An 11,739-nucleotide genomic window follows, 5' to 3' on the forward strand; every position below is an offset into this window, starting at 1 on the left:
CATGGACCAGCTCGAGGGCCTCTGCTACGTGGTACTTCGCTATCTTTGGTAACGACAGCCTCCTTTGCTTCTCAACCAAGCAGCTGTCATATAACTCGCCGACGTGCTCAATGTGAGGCAGCCCAGTCACCATCTTCTCCAACCGACCAAGAGCGTCGAAGCTGAGATGGCCATACCGGACATGTCATAGCCATGACTCCTCCGTGTGCCTTGCAGCCAAGCAGATAGGCTGCTCCATCTTCAAGTAGAGTAGGTACAGCCGGTTTCGGGACTTCTTCACCTTGGTATGAAGCCGCTGCTCCCGGTCCCTAATCCTGAGGACGCCGTCCTTGATCAGTACCTCGCTGTCGTGCTCATCTAGCTGGGCAATGTTGATGATGCTTGAACGCAGCTACGGGATATAATATACATCTGTTAGCGCACGGTGCTTGCCTTTTTAGCACCTAAAGATGATGGTTCCGCACCCTCAGATCGCCACCCTTGAGCCATCACTGAACTTCACTGTGCCGGTCACGTTGCCGTCGAGCTTAGAGAAGGCTTCTTTGGAGCCCGTCATGTGGTTGTTGGCGCCGAAGTCTAGGTACCATCGCTGCTCCTTCTTGTCACCCACACGTCTGAGGTAGACTTGGGCGCACGGTTTGTCGAGGTTAACAACCTTCATAGCCTTGTCGTGCCCTTCCGCCACCATCACCTCTCCCTTCTCCTTGATCTCAACATCGTGCAATGCATAGAACATCGTTATCAGAAGAGTAGCCTCATCATCCTCATCAACCTGCGCTAAATGAGCCACAATCTTCTTCTCCTGCTTGCGATTTGGGCACTCCTTTGCCCAATGACCTATCTTCCTGTAGCGTCGGCAGGCGTTGGGGTCGACCTTCTTCTTCTTCTCTGAAAAAGCCTTACCGTGGCGCTTGCCATCGCCACCGCGGTTGGAGGAGGCTTTCTCGGACTTTTTCTCCTTTATCCGGGCAGTCCACTCCTCTTCTGTCAACAGCAGCTTGCCGCTGTCCGTCATTGTTGTGGCCTGCTCCATACGCTCGTCCACCGCTCGCAGACGGCCTATCACATCCTCAATGATGAGGGTGGACATGTCCAACATCATCTCTATGGAGAGAGCGATCTGGATGTATTTCACCAGTATGGAGTGGAGGTACTTGGAGACGTCTCTTCTTCGTCGATGGTGATGTCGTAGCTCCTCAGCTTGCTGATGAGCGACTGTAGGCGGAGGAAGAAGTTCTCCACCGACTCACCATCCTTGAACTTGAGGTTGGCGTACTCCTGCTTCAGCAGCTAGGCTGTCGCCTTCTTTGCGCGGTCGGAGCCGACGCGCATCGCTGCAATGGCCTCACACGCCTCCTTAGCAGAGTTCTTCGCCCTCAACAGTTCCCTATACTCCGCTAGCACATCAGCGAGGATAGTCTCCAACGCTGACATGCCGTCTTCTTCATTGTCGGTGTCCTTGTCAATGGCATTCCAGAGCCATCGAGCTCTGAGCTTGACTTTCATGGTCACCGCCCACTCGCGCATAGTTGGTGCGAGTCAACGTCGGCCAACTGATACCGTTGACCTCCCACACTGTGCACACAACGACCTCCTGTCGTGGCTGAGCGCCACAGTAGCACCACTGCTGTCGTCCATCTTCGAACCATCCGTCATCGCCAGCGGTTAGTCCGACGATGTCGCTTGTACGACTCTGATACCACTTATTGGTCCCTCGGCTGCCCTACACAGGTAAGCAGTAAGCTTAACAGCACACTCACTCACTGTGGCTAGAGATAGAAGAAGATATTGAGAATAGCTCACGCACACACAACACAATCCGAGCGTTGGCCGAAAGCTCTGCTTCTGGAAGTGGCAAACTGAACTCTCTTCGTTGAGTTGCAGTGCTATCAAATTCTAGTACACAGACATACCAGATTGTCATGCTACTACAGTGACTAAATATGAAAACATGACTGATTTTGACATCTATCCCTGTTGTAGCTATAGCGCGACAGAAGAGCCTTCCTACGTCTATCTCCACTGTAGGTACAGTGTAGCGGCAGAAAAGCCCTTTCAACGCATGCCCCTGTTCTACCTACTTAGAGAGAGCAGCAGATTATTTCACACTATGCACTCAGACGGGCTACAAAATTTCGGAGCGCCTTGTCTGATAGCCACCGGAGGGACATGGACGCGCGCGAGCGACACCGAAGCACGACAGCTTGGGTTTTTTTACTTCTTAGACAACTGGAGCAAGCGAACAAAGCCTCTTTTTTAATCGCTTTTGGAAGAATGGAAGGAGCATGTGTGCATTCCTGCCTGCCCTGCCTGCTGCTCGTGCTCCTTGATCTCGATCGTCTGCTCCGGTGGCTTGCATGGCCCGGGGTTGGTGGCCGACCTGTTCCGTCGTCGTCGTCTCCTGCAAGCTTGCAATGCAACTGGCAGTTTTTCTTTTGTGGTTGTTGGCAAAATTGTGTTCGCTCAGTTCTTGCACACTGCAATGGCCATCAGTCATGGCGCGCGAGATATTCAGGCCTGCGAGCGAGCGAGCTCGATACGGCCGGGCCGGGGCCGGCGTTCTTCAGAGATCGGCGTCTCAATCGATACCGAGCTCCCAGATTCGAGCAATAATGCGCGGGAAGCAGCATGGGCTGCTAGGTAGCTAGCTAGTAGCGCGCGCAGCCGATTTGGCAGAGCGGACATGCGGATCAGGTACGCCTTGTGCCGCGCCGAAGATAAGCGGCATGTGTGCAGTGTCGCCGGCGACTCCTCCGATCCGGCTGGCGCTGGCCGTCCACGAGCTTCACGCCTGGACCCTGAATCCCTGCCTGATGAGCAGATCATCGCATTCATCATCATGCCGACCCCCGAATTCAGTTGCCGATCTGGTGGATCGACCTGCCACACCACGATGCATGGATTCATTTCACGGCGATGCGAGCCGCGGTGAAATAAACCTGCGCTGCCAACGCGGCGAACAGGCAGCTAGCTAGGTCGATCTCGCTAGGGTAACGCTAGCCGCTAGGTAGAGTAGAGCAGGCTAGCGTTGCAGCGGCGGGATCGATCGGCGATAGAGCTGGACCCTCGCCTAAAGCGTAGGGTTCAGCAGCAGCAGCAGCTCAGGCAGGCAGGACAAGCAAGCAGTGCAGTAGTAGGTGCGCGATGTGATCGGTGGATAGATCGATTGAGCTGGCCCGGCCAGCACTACAGTTGCTTCGTCTCTGTCCTCTGCGGAGCAGTATCCATTTCGTTTTTTACGAGGATAAAAAAATGCAGAAGAAGAAAGAAAGGGAACTACTCCTAGCTAGCTAGCGCACACGAGGCCAAATCAATGGCGAGCGCGAGAGGAGTGGGTGCCGGTGCCGGCAGGCGCACGGAAAAGGAGGGCCTGGCAGCCTGGCTGCCTCCGTCCGCCATGAGCCCCCTGCCCATCCATGGGCAGAGGGAGGTCAGAGGAGAGGACCGAGAGTACCCGGCTACGGGGCTACGGCTGGGTACCGGCCCGTGCCTCTGCAGTTCTGGCTGCTGCCGCTGCCACTGCCACACCACCCGCCAGCTTGGTTGGCTACTTGCCGCAGCTATTTATATCCCCCGGCCTCTGTGGGCCGTTGCTCTCACTCCAAAGCAACTCTCTCTCTCTCTCTCTCTCTCTCCACAGCCCCTCCCTCTGTTTCTCCGTGGGCGGTCGCTGCCGAGGTGACGGCGGGCGGCGTACGAGCCGAGAATTGTGGTCGGCGTGTCCCTCGCCGGACGGGGGGAAGTGGAAAAAGGCGCGCGGGCATGCTTTCCACAGGCTTTCTTGAACTGTGAACTCGTGGGGGTAGAAACCTTGCTGGGTTTGGTTCCCATGTCGGATGGAATGCTTGGCTCCTCCCAGCGATTCTTCCCCGGCCGTGAGTGAATTGAATTGCGGGGGCTCTCGCTTCGCTCGGCCGGCTCTACCTGTTGATGGTTCAAGAAAGCCCATGGAAACCATGCAGCCTCCCTCTTGTGTTCTGGCTGGCTAGCATCGCCGAGAATTCAGTCGATTGCGGTGCTCGTTCGAGGGAATTTAGGTGTTCCTTCTCTGAATTTCGGCTCCGTGTGGGTCGCCGGGGGCTAATTCTTGGGGAATTTGGGGGAATTCGCTGAGAACGAGTTCGTTCTTGCGACATCGGGTGCTTCTTCTACGCTTGAATTCTCTCTCTCGTGTGTGTGTGTGTGGACGAGAATTGTGGCTCAAATCGTTTTCTGCGGGTTGACTTTGGTTGAATTCAGGTTTGGGATGGTTCTGGCCTTCTGAATTTCGCCTTCCCAGATGCTTGTTTCGGTGCAGATTTCCTCGATTGAATGTGAATTTCGCCTTCCCAGATGCTTGTTTCGGTACGGATTTCTTCGCTTGGATGAGAATTTCGCCTTCTTCCCAGATGCTTGTTTCGCTGAAGATTTCTTCGCTTGATGTTTCCTTGCCTGGATCTTGCACAATTTGGATGTTTTGCAGTGGTTGTTTCGAGCCGAATTTGAGCATTCTTTTGCAGCTAAATAAATTTGGTGCTGAGCAATTCTCATTCTAGTCACAATTTGCTCTGCGCCGCTATGAAACTTCACTGTGAAGATGTACTCTATTCAAAAGAATTCATCGTACCAGGGAAGCGAAGCAATCTTCAGGCTTATTTCGTGTTGCTTCACTGAAGCAGTCTTGTGGCTTTTCTCTTGCAGTTGCAGCAACTCCAGTGAGGATCCATACCTGAAGAAAACGTTCTGACGGTTTGCAGAGCCACAGCAGCCACGATCCGTGTCCGCAGAGCGCAATTCAGCACCTGCGCCGTGCAATTGTCATGTTTTCAAAATTCAAAACGCCGCCAGATCTGCGCTTGCGCTGCTCGCCGTAATCTGAACCTGACAGGCCCGGGGCTGCTTGTGCATTCAGAACAACACAACCCGAAGCCAAGCTTCCATGTTTTTTTTCTTCCTATTTTATTTATTTCCTGAATGAACAGAAAGGCCCTCTGCCAAACCTAACTGTAGGAGTTAAAGTTAGTAGCAATTCCCAGTTGCAGGACCTGCGAAATTTAGCATGAGTCACAGTTCGGTTTAGGTGTGGTGGTGTTTGCTGGCCTACACATCAGTCACTGTTACTCCACACCACTGCAGCAGCAGCACTGGTAACGCACGCTGCCATGCCAATGCCAATGCCATGCAGCGGCATTGATGCATGAGTCCCTTGCAGGCCCAGGCCAGGGAGGTGTGGGTGCTTGGCGAATTGGCGCCCTCGGGCCTCGGCTGCTGGCTGCTGCTGTCCTGGTGGAAATCACGCAGCAACAGATCTGGTGGCGGGCGAGGGCGAGGGCGAGGGCGAGGGACAGAAAAGCAGCAAAAGGCTCTTTGGTTTGGTTGGCATGGCAACATCCCAAAGGCCTAAAATAATCCCTGGCATAAAGCCATGTGACAGACAGCGATTCCATCCATCCATCCATCCATCCATCCATTCCCCAGCAAACCGAGGTGAAATCACGCCCATCTGCCGGCCCGCGCTGCCATTTACCCTGCACGAGTACGGCGTCTGCTCCTGCACTCTCCACTGCAGATCTGCAACAACCCGATCAGGCTTTGAAAGCGAGGGTGATTTCGCGCGATTCCCGAGGACAAGGCAAAAAAGAGCTGCCGAGCTGGGCACTGCATTTGCATTGCGTGGTCTCACACGATGGAGATTGTCACCTGCCCTGCTGCCGGCGGGCGGCGCCGGCGGGCTGCTAGTATTGCCAGCGCGCTGCACACTGACACTGCACTGCGGTCCAGCGATGCGAGTGTGGAGTGCAGGTGAGCTAGATGAGCCAGGCGAGCGAGCGGGCGAGCCAGCGAGGGGTGTTTGGATCGAGCTACTACTAAACGGTTTAGTCACTTTAAGTAATTTTAGAGTTACTAGAGAGGACTAAAAATTTTTTTAGTAACTTTTAGTTACAATGTTTAGTTAAAAAATTACTAAAGTAATTAAAAACTACTAAATTTAGTAGATACTAAATGAACCAAACGTGCCCTTATATACGGATCACATGATCCGCAATGATGGGCAGAGGGAGGCCTGGCAGTGGCCGGCCGGTTGACCCCACACTGACACTGGTCTGTGCAGATCCAGAGCCTTCCTGTCCCGGCGCGCCGGGGGGTGGCTGCAGGCGAGGGGCCGCCGGGGGCCGGGGCGGGGACCAACCAGATCTCCCACGGGGCATACGAGATATTCCTGCTATCCTCTCGCTGTGTTATCCTGCCCGCGCACACGAGCCTGTGCCTACCTATAGCGCAGCCTAGCTACATGCTCCTACTCTACTCGAGGTGATTGATGAGTTGTAACTGTTGATTAATTTATTGTAAGAGAAAAATATTATTCGTTGGCTGAAAAAGTACGGTTTATAAACTAACCGAACATGGCGCGTACCATTGCGATACCAGGGATCCAAATCCATGCATACATGCAATGCAATGCAAGCACAAATTCAGTTCTCCTACATACTACAGGCTACAGAAGAGGAATGGCACTTCTCAGTTCGGAAGCTCAGTCAGAGCTGGCTAGTTAGCTGCTTGCTTCGCTTCACCGCCCCAAATTCAGCACTGCTCGTAGTACTTGCCGCTACTTTACTGCTGGCTTTCGCTTCCCTTCCTTCCTAGTAGCAGTAAGTAGTTCCTATACTTCCTAGCAGCAGCTATTTATGCGGCAGCAGTGTGTGACACATTGAAAAGCATCTGATTCTAAAGCGAGCCAACAACAAGACACGAGCCCCGGGCGGCCCCTACGTTCCTAGTACTAGCTACTCAGTAGATGGCAGGGCAACAGCAGCAGCAGCAGGAGCGGCAGAGCAGTGTGTTGGTCGGTGGTGTCAGATCAGCAAGCAGCAGGTCTTCAGTCTCCTGCTCCATCAGGAGGTAGCTAGCTAGCTAGCTAGCTGTGGAGGAAAGCGTCGACCTTGGCGTTGGCGGTGCGGGACAGGAACTTCATGCAGATGGGCGGCTTGACGCCGGCGAGCGCCAGCACGGACTGCGGTACCGTCCAGATGCCGTCGCCGCAGATGAGGCCCGACGCGACGGGGGGCGCGAACGCCTTGGCCCTGACCGGGTCCAGGCGGTCCCACACTAGGCGCACCAGGCTGCCGATGCACATGTCGATGCCGAAGTAGGGGCCGAGGTAGAAGGGGATGGCCATGGCCATGGGCAGCGGGATGTAGGCGGCGGCGCGGGCGCCCGCGAGGTCCCGGGCAAGGTTGATGGCGATGGCGGCGGTGAAGAAGGCGATGCAGAGGTCGAGGCAGTGCCGGGGCAGGGAGCCCAGGCCCTGGACGCCCAGGATGGCCATGTTGCGGTACACCAGCGCGTTCGGGGACGGGTACTCGGACCCCGGCAAGCCGATGTCGCGGAACGCGTTGTAGAAGAGCCAGAACACGGACGGCGCCACCACGCAGCCCATGGCCGTGCCGATCACCTGGCTCACGAACATGGACCGCGGTGACGCCAGGGTCATGTACCCGGTCTTGAAGTCCTGCGTCAGGTCCGACGCCGTCGACACGATGCCGATCATCACGCCGCACGCCGCAAGGCCCGCGATGATGCCGCCGCTGCCGCTGCCGTGGGGGTCAGAGGCGGCCGCCCAGGCCCCCACCGTGAAGATGGCCAGCTTGCCGTACGTCGTGGCCAGGGACCAGTCCGTGAGCCCGCACCCGTACGCGTTGCAGAAGGCCAGCACCGGCGCGATCACGTACGACGCCGCCACGTGGTACCACCGCAGCTGGTGGAAGATGTGCGGCACCGTGGCGATGGACACCACGGCGATCACCAGGTACGCGCTCAGCGCCAGCGTGTTGGGGATCTGGTCCTTGAGGAACAGCTCCGTGCGACGCCTGTCGTCGAACGTCTCCTCTGCCGCCGGCAGCGATTCGCCGCCGCCGTCGGAGATGGGGAGCGTCGGCTCCGACATCATCCCGCGCACCTGCACCACCAGCGCGGTCACGGTCCTCGTCATAACCTTGAGGAAGTTGTACAGGCCGTCGCCCAGGATCAGCGCGATGGAGACGAACACCTGCAGGCACGATTGCGTTGCATCACCACACTCGAGATGTATGCATGGATGGACGGATTTGGAGGAACCCTGGAGCTCTCCCACCGTCACCTACGTACGTACCCGGTAGCCGACGATGCCACGGAGGCTGCTGGGTTTGAGGTCGGCCGGGTACCAGTCGCCCTTCTTCTGCTCGATGAGCGGCCACATGATGCCCCACGACACCACTCCTCCCAGGAGGACGGAGGCGTTGACGAGGTAAGGGCAGATCATCCCGACGCCCACGTACGTCGCCGAAAAGTCGAAGAAGAACCTGCAGGTGCAGGCAACAGCAATTCAGTTGCGACGCTGACGGAACTCTGAAGCACAATGCATCAAGCTACTGGCTTACTTCTGCCTGTAGGCCTCGAGGCCGAGCGTGGGGAAGGACATGAAGCCGCAGCCCTCGCCGGCGGTGTAGAACCACTGGAAGAAGCCCCAGGCGAAGCTGCCGGCGAAGAACTTCCCCAGCGTCTTCACCTGTCTCCTGCAGCGAACGTTCCAGGTTTCAGAGTTCAGACACATGCAATTTGTCAGGATCGGAGGAACAACAGCGTCTGCGTCAGAGAGCAGTGAGTTGAGTACTTGGCGAGCTTGGCGCCCTGCGGAGTGTGGAAGCTGTTGATGAGGTGGGCAGTCGCAGTGCCGCTCGGGTAGATGAGCTTGTAATCGATGATCATTATCTGAACACAGGCGGCACCACGATGGAATGAATCAACCGAGTTACAGTGACGGATGAATCCAACGCTGAAGAAACAAAGAACTGCGGCGGCGTCAGAGACAGAGTTGGTGGATGTGCGTGCGTGCGTACCTTCCGGAGGGGCACGACGGAGAAGAGGCCGAGGAAGCTGACGATGAAGAGGAAGCCGATCATCCAGCCCAGGCCGGGGTTCTTGATGTTGTGCGGGTCCCAGGTCTCCCCCGATTGCTCGCTGATCGTCTCGCTCATCGCGAACATGTAGCTGCCGAATCCTCCTGCCGGATTAATTGACGCGTCCGTCAGCAACAGATTTTGATCTGAAGCCGTCAGGCGTCAGGAGTCAGGACTATGAAGTCACTGACGCCCCGAACAGCAGAGCAGGAAAGAAACAAGTCCAGAGAGCGCGACGCCGACGAATGAAATTCAGAATTCAGAGTCTGGAAAAGCCCAATCTAGATCCATAAACGACGAACTGTCGCGTCGCGAATTCGAGGCCATGCGATGGATGCGGTTTGGCAATCCTTGGTGATCAGGAAGTCCCGATCCAGAATACGTACTGACGGTTGATGGACAAGGTGTGCACTGCATACCGCTGAACGCGATACCGGAGCAGGCGACGACGCAGGTCTGGACGACGGTGTTCTCCTGGCGGGTGAAGGGCATGACGCCGGTGAAGCCGGCCTTGGCGAGGAGCTTGGTCCAGGAGGTGAGGAGGAAGAAGCCGAGGAGGCCCGCGGAGACGTTGAGCGAGGGAATGATCCCCGTGGTGAGGTTGAGCTTCATGACGATGACGCTGAACATGGTGCCCAGCAGCGCGCTCACCGCCAGCGCCCGCGCCGTCACCTGCTCCCGCCACCTGGGCACCTCCCGCCCCTCGAACACCCGCTCCACCGACTCCTCCGCGTCGTCGTCGTCGTCCTCCTCCTCCTGTGCTCTTCTCCTCGCCATGGTCGCCCACCTGGCCGCGCCCCCGCGCGCGCGCGCGCGTCAGAGAGAGTGTCAGTCCGTTCCTGCCGCGGCGGTTTGTTCGACCTCGCTCTCCGACGTCCGACCACCGTTCCCCTCCCGTCCCGTGCCCCGTGCGTGGTGATCGTGGCAGCAGCTGCACGTACGTGCGTGCGTGTGGCCTTGAAGGAAGCTGGAGTGCCAGGGCCCGCGTGTCAGTGGGTACGCCCGCCCGCCCGCCCGCATGGTCGCCTCGAGTTCCTCACTGCGCGCGAGCGGTTTCGGCGGGAGGGTCAGTTGGTCAGTGACACCTGTGCCGGGTCGCTCGGGCAACTGGAGGAGGAGTTCGTCGCGGATCCGTTTCTCTCGGCCACTGTCTCGCAAGCTCGCAGCATGTACGTTTCGTGCTCGCACGGTCGTCGCGGTCTCGCATCCCAGCCACATTGACAGACAGGTAGTAATAAACGAAGAAACAACAAGAACCAGGCAGGCAACAAACGGTCGGCTCAGTGTTGCATTGCAGGTGTTACGTACGCCCACGGTTCACGCGGAAAAACACCGTTTATAGTGAAATGTTGTTAGAGAAAAATACTGCTCTGGTTGAAAAAATAAACCGAACAAGTCGGCTTCTTTCCCAGCCGAACACAGCCATAGCATTATTGCTCGTACACGTACTTTCGTCTTCCTAGTGTACTGCTACTGGTACACAAGACAAGAGTGGCGTTGGGGCGCGGCGGCGGCCTCATGCGTCAAGGGTGCTCAAGGGCACTTGGGGCGGCCGCCGCGGGTGGTGATGGCAGCGTAGCAGGGGCAGACGTCGTGGTTCCCGGCGGTGCCCGGCGGCACGCAGTGGCAACGGGCGCAGCAGGACCCGCACGCCCTCCGGCACAGGTTCTGCCGCGACGACAGAGCGCACCGCGCCGCGCCCGCGCGCCCGCAGTCTGCAGTAGATACGTTCGTTCGTAGCATTCTGTTAGTCATTCAGCAGAGAAGAGGAAAGACGATGGTGATTTGTACAGGAAGTAAGTATGTACAGCATCCACGGGAAGAGGAGTTTACTGTTTACCTATGGAGCTCGCAGGGGACGGTGCAGGGGCAGGACTCCCTGGCGACACCTCCTCGTGGCTGGCATCAACGGCGGCGGCGGCACCCACAACAAGCAGGAGGAGGAGCGCGCAGGCAGCCGGAGCCTGGCCGGACGCCGCCGCCATGGCAGTTGGCAGAGTCTGAGCGAGCCGAGTGACAACTCGATGCCAACAACTGCAGTCTGCCGAGCGCACGCAAGAGAGCTTAAACTGAATCGCCTCTCGCCCTCTCGACGCCAGGTGCAAGCCCAGCATATAAAGGCCTGGCCGTGGCCGTGTGGCACACAGTAGGGAGTGAGGTGTAAAGGAAACGACGCCGTTGATCCGTCAGACAACAGCTGGAGCAGTGATGGGTCCGGACGTCTTGGCTCGGCTGCACACGTACGATACGTCCTGCGGTTTCAGTTTTCAAGGCATGCAAAGTGCGGCGCAGGCTTTCTTGCCCCATTGCCCGCGCCGTGCTTACGGCCGAGGTTGTTCTTACGGGAATGCTCGGTGTTGGACGCAGCCGTCCGGACGTCTTCTTGGGCCTGCGGCCTCGGGCGGCTGCCCTCACATAACGGTATCAGTTGTTCTCCACTCGCGACGAGTTTCTGAATCAGCATTTCCCCTCACCCGACCGCGGTCACGGCCGCGTTCACCTCGCCGCGGAATCCTCCACCGCGCCGCGGAATCCTCTATCCGCCCGCCGCGCCGGCCTCCAGCGCGCCACCCTCCTCCACCACGCCGCCCGTAGTTCCCGCTCACCATACGCCCCCACCGCGGCGTCTGCCGGCCGCGCCCGATCCACTGTGCCGCTCCACTCCGCCCCGACCTTCGCTAATCGCCTCTGTGGCAGAACAGTCTAATCTAATGCCTTCCAGGAGTACTTGTCTTCCATTAGACACTAAGTACCTAAGAAAGGACACTAAACTACGCAGTTCCGTCGAGCACGCCCTAAGGGAAAACTCGAAAATCCATATTTT

At 57.4% G+C, this 11,739-nt stretch overlaps 2 protein-coding genes across 3 annotated transcripts; both read right to left on the reverse strand.

Annotated features, from left to right (window-relative positions):
* Positions 1–6,396: 6,396 nt before the first annotated feature.
* Positions 6,397–9,813, reverse strand: LOC136494099 (probable metal-nicotianamine transporter YSL10). 2 transcript variants are annotated; one of them, XM_066490246.1, is made up of 6 exons: positions 9,335–9,813; positions 8,856–9,019; positions 8,630–8,727; positions 8,397–8,531; positions 8,129–8,318; positions 6,397–7,936 (listed from the first exon to the last, which is right to left on the reverse strand). In XM_066490246.1, the coding sequence occupies exons 1-6, from the start codon at positions 9,690–9,692 to the stop codon at positions 6,896–6,898; spliced, it is 1,986 nt and encodes a 661-aa protein (XP_066346343.1). In that variant the 5' UTR covers positions 9,693–9,813; the 3' UTR covers positions 6,397–6,895. The 2 variants fall into 2 exon arrangements, with proteins under 2 accessions (XP_066346343.1, XP_066346342.1); XM_066490245.1 differs by having other exon boundaries at positions 6,397–8,026.
* Positions 9,814–10,407: 594 nt separating this feature from the next.
* LOC136494859 (cypmaclein-like) lies at positions 10,408–10,968 on the reverse strand. Its single transcript, XM_066491033.1, has 2 exons — positions 10,756–10,968; positions 10,408–10,630 (listed from the first exon to the last, which is right to left on the reverse strand). Exons 1-2 carry the CDS (start codon positions 10,898–10,900, stop codon positions 10,449–10,451), a joined length of 327 nt encoding a protein of 108 aa, XP_066347130.1. The 5' UTR covers positions 10,901–10,968; the 3' UTR covers positions 10,408–10,448.
* Positions 10,969–11,739: the final 771 nt, after the last annotated feature.

The sequence above is a fragment of the Miscanthus floridulus genome, chromosome 11 (assembly GCF_019320115.1).
Source record: "Miscanthus floridulus cultivar M001 chromosome 11, ASM1932011v1, whole genome shotgun sequence".
In the NCBI taxonomy this organism is placed as follows: Eukaryota; Viridiplantae; Streptophyta; class Magnoliopsida; order Poales; family Poaceae; genus Miscanthus; species Miscanthus floridulus.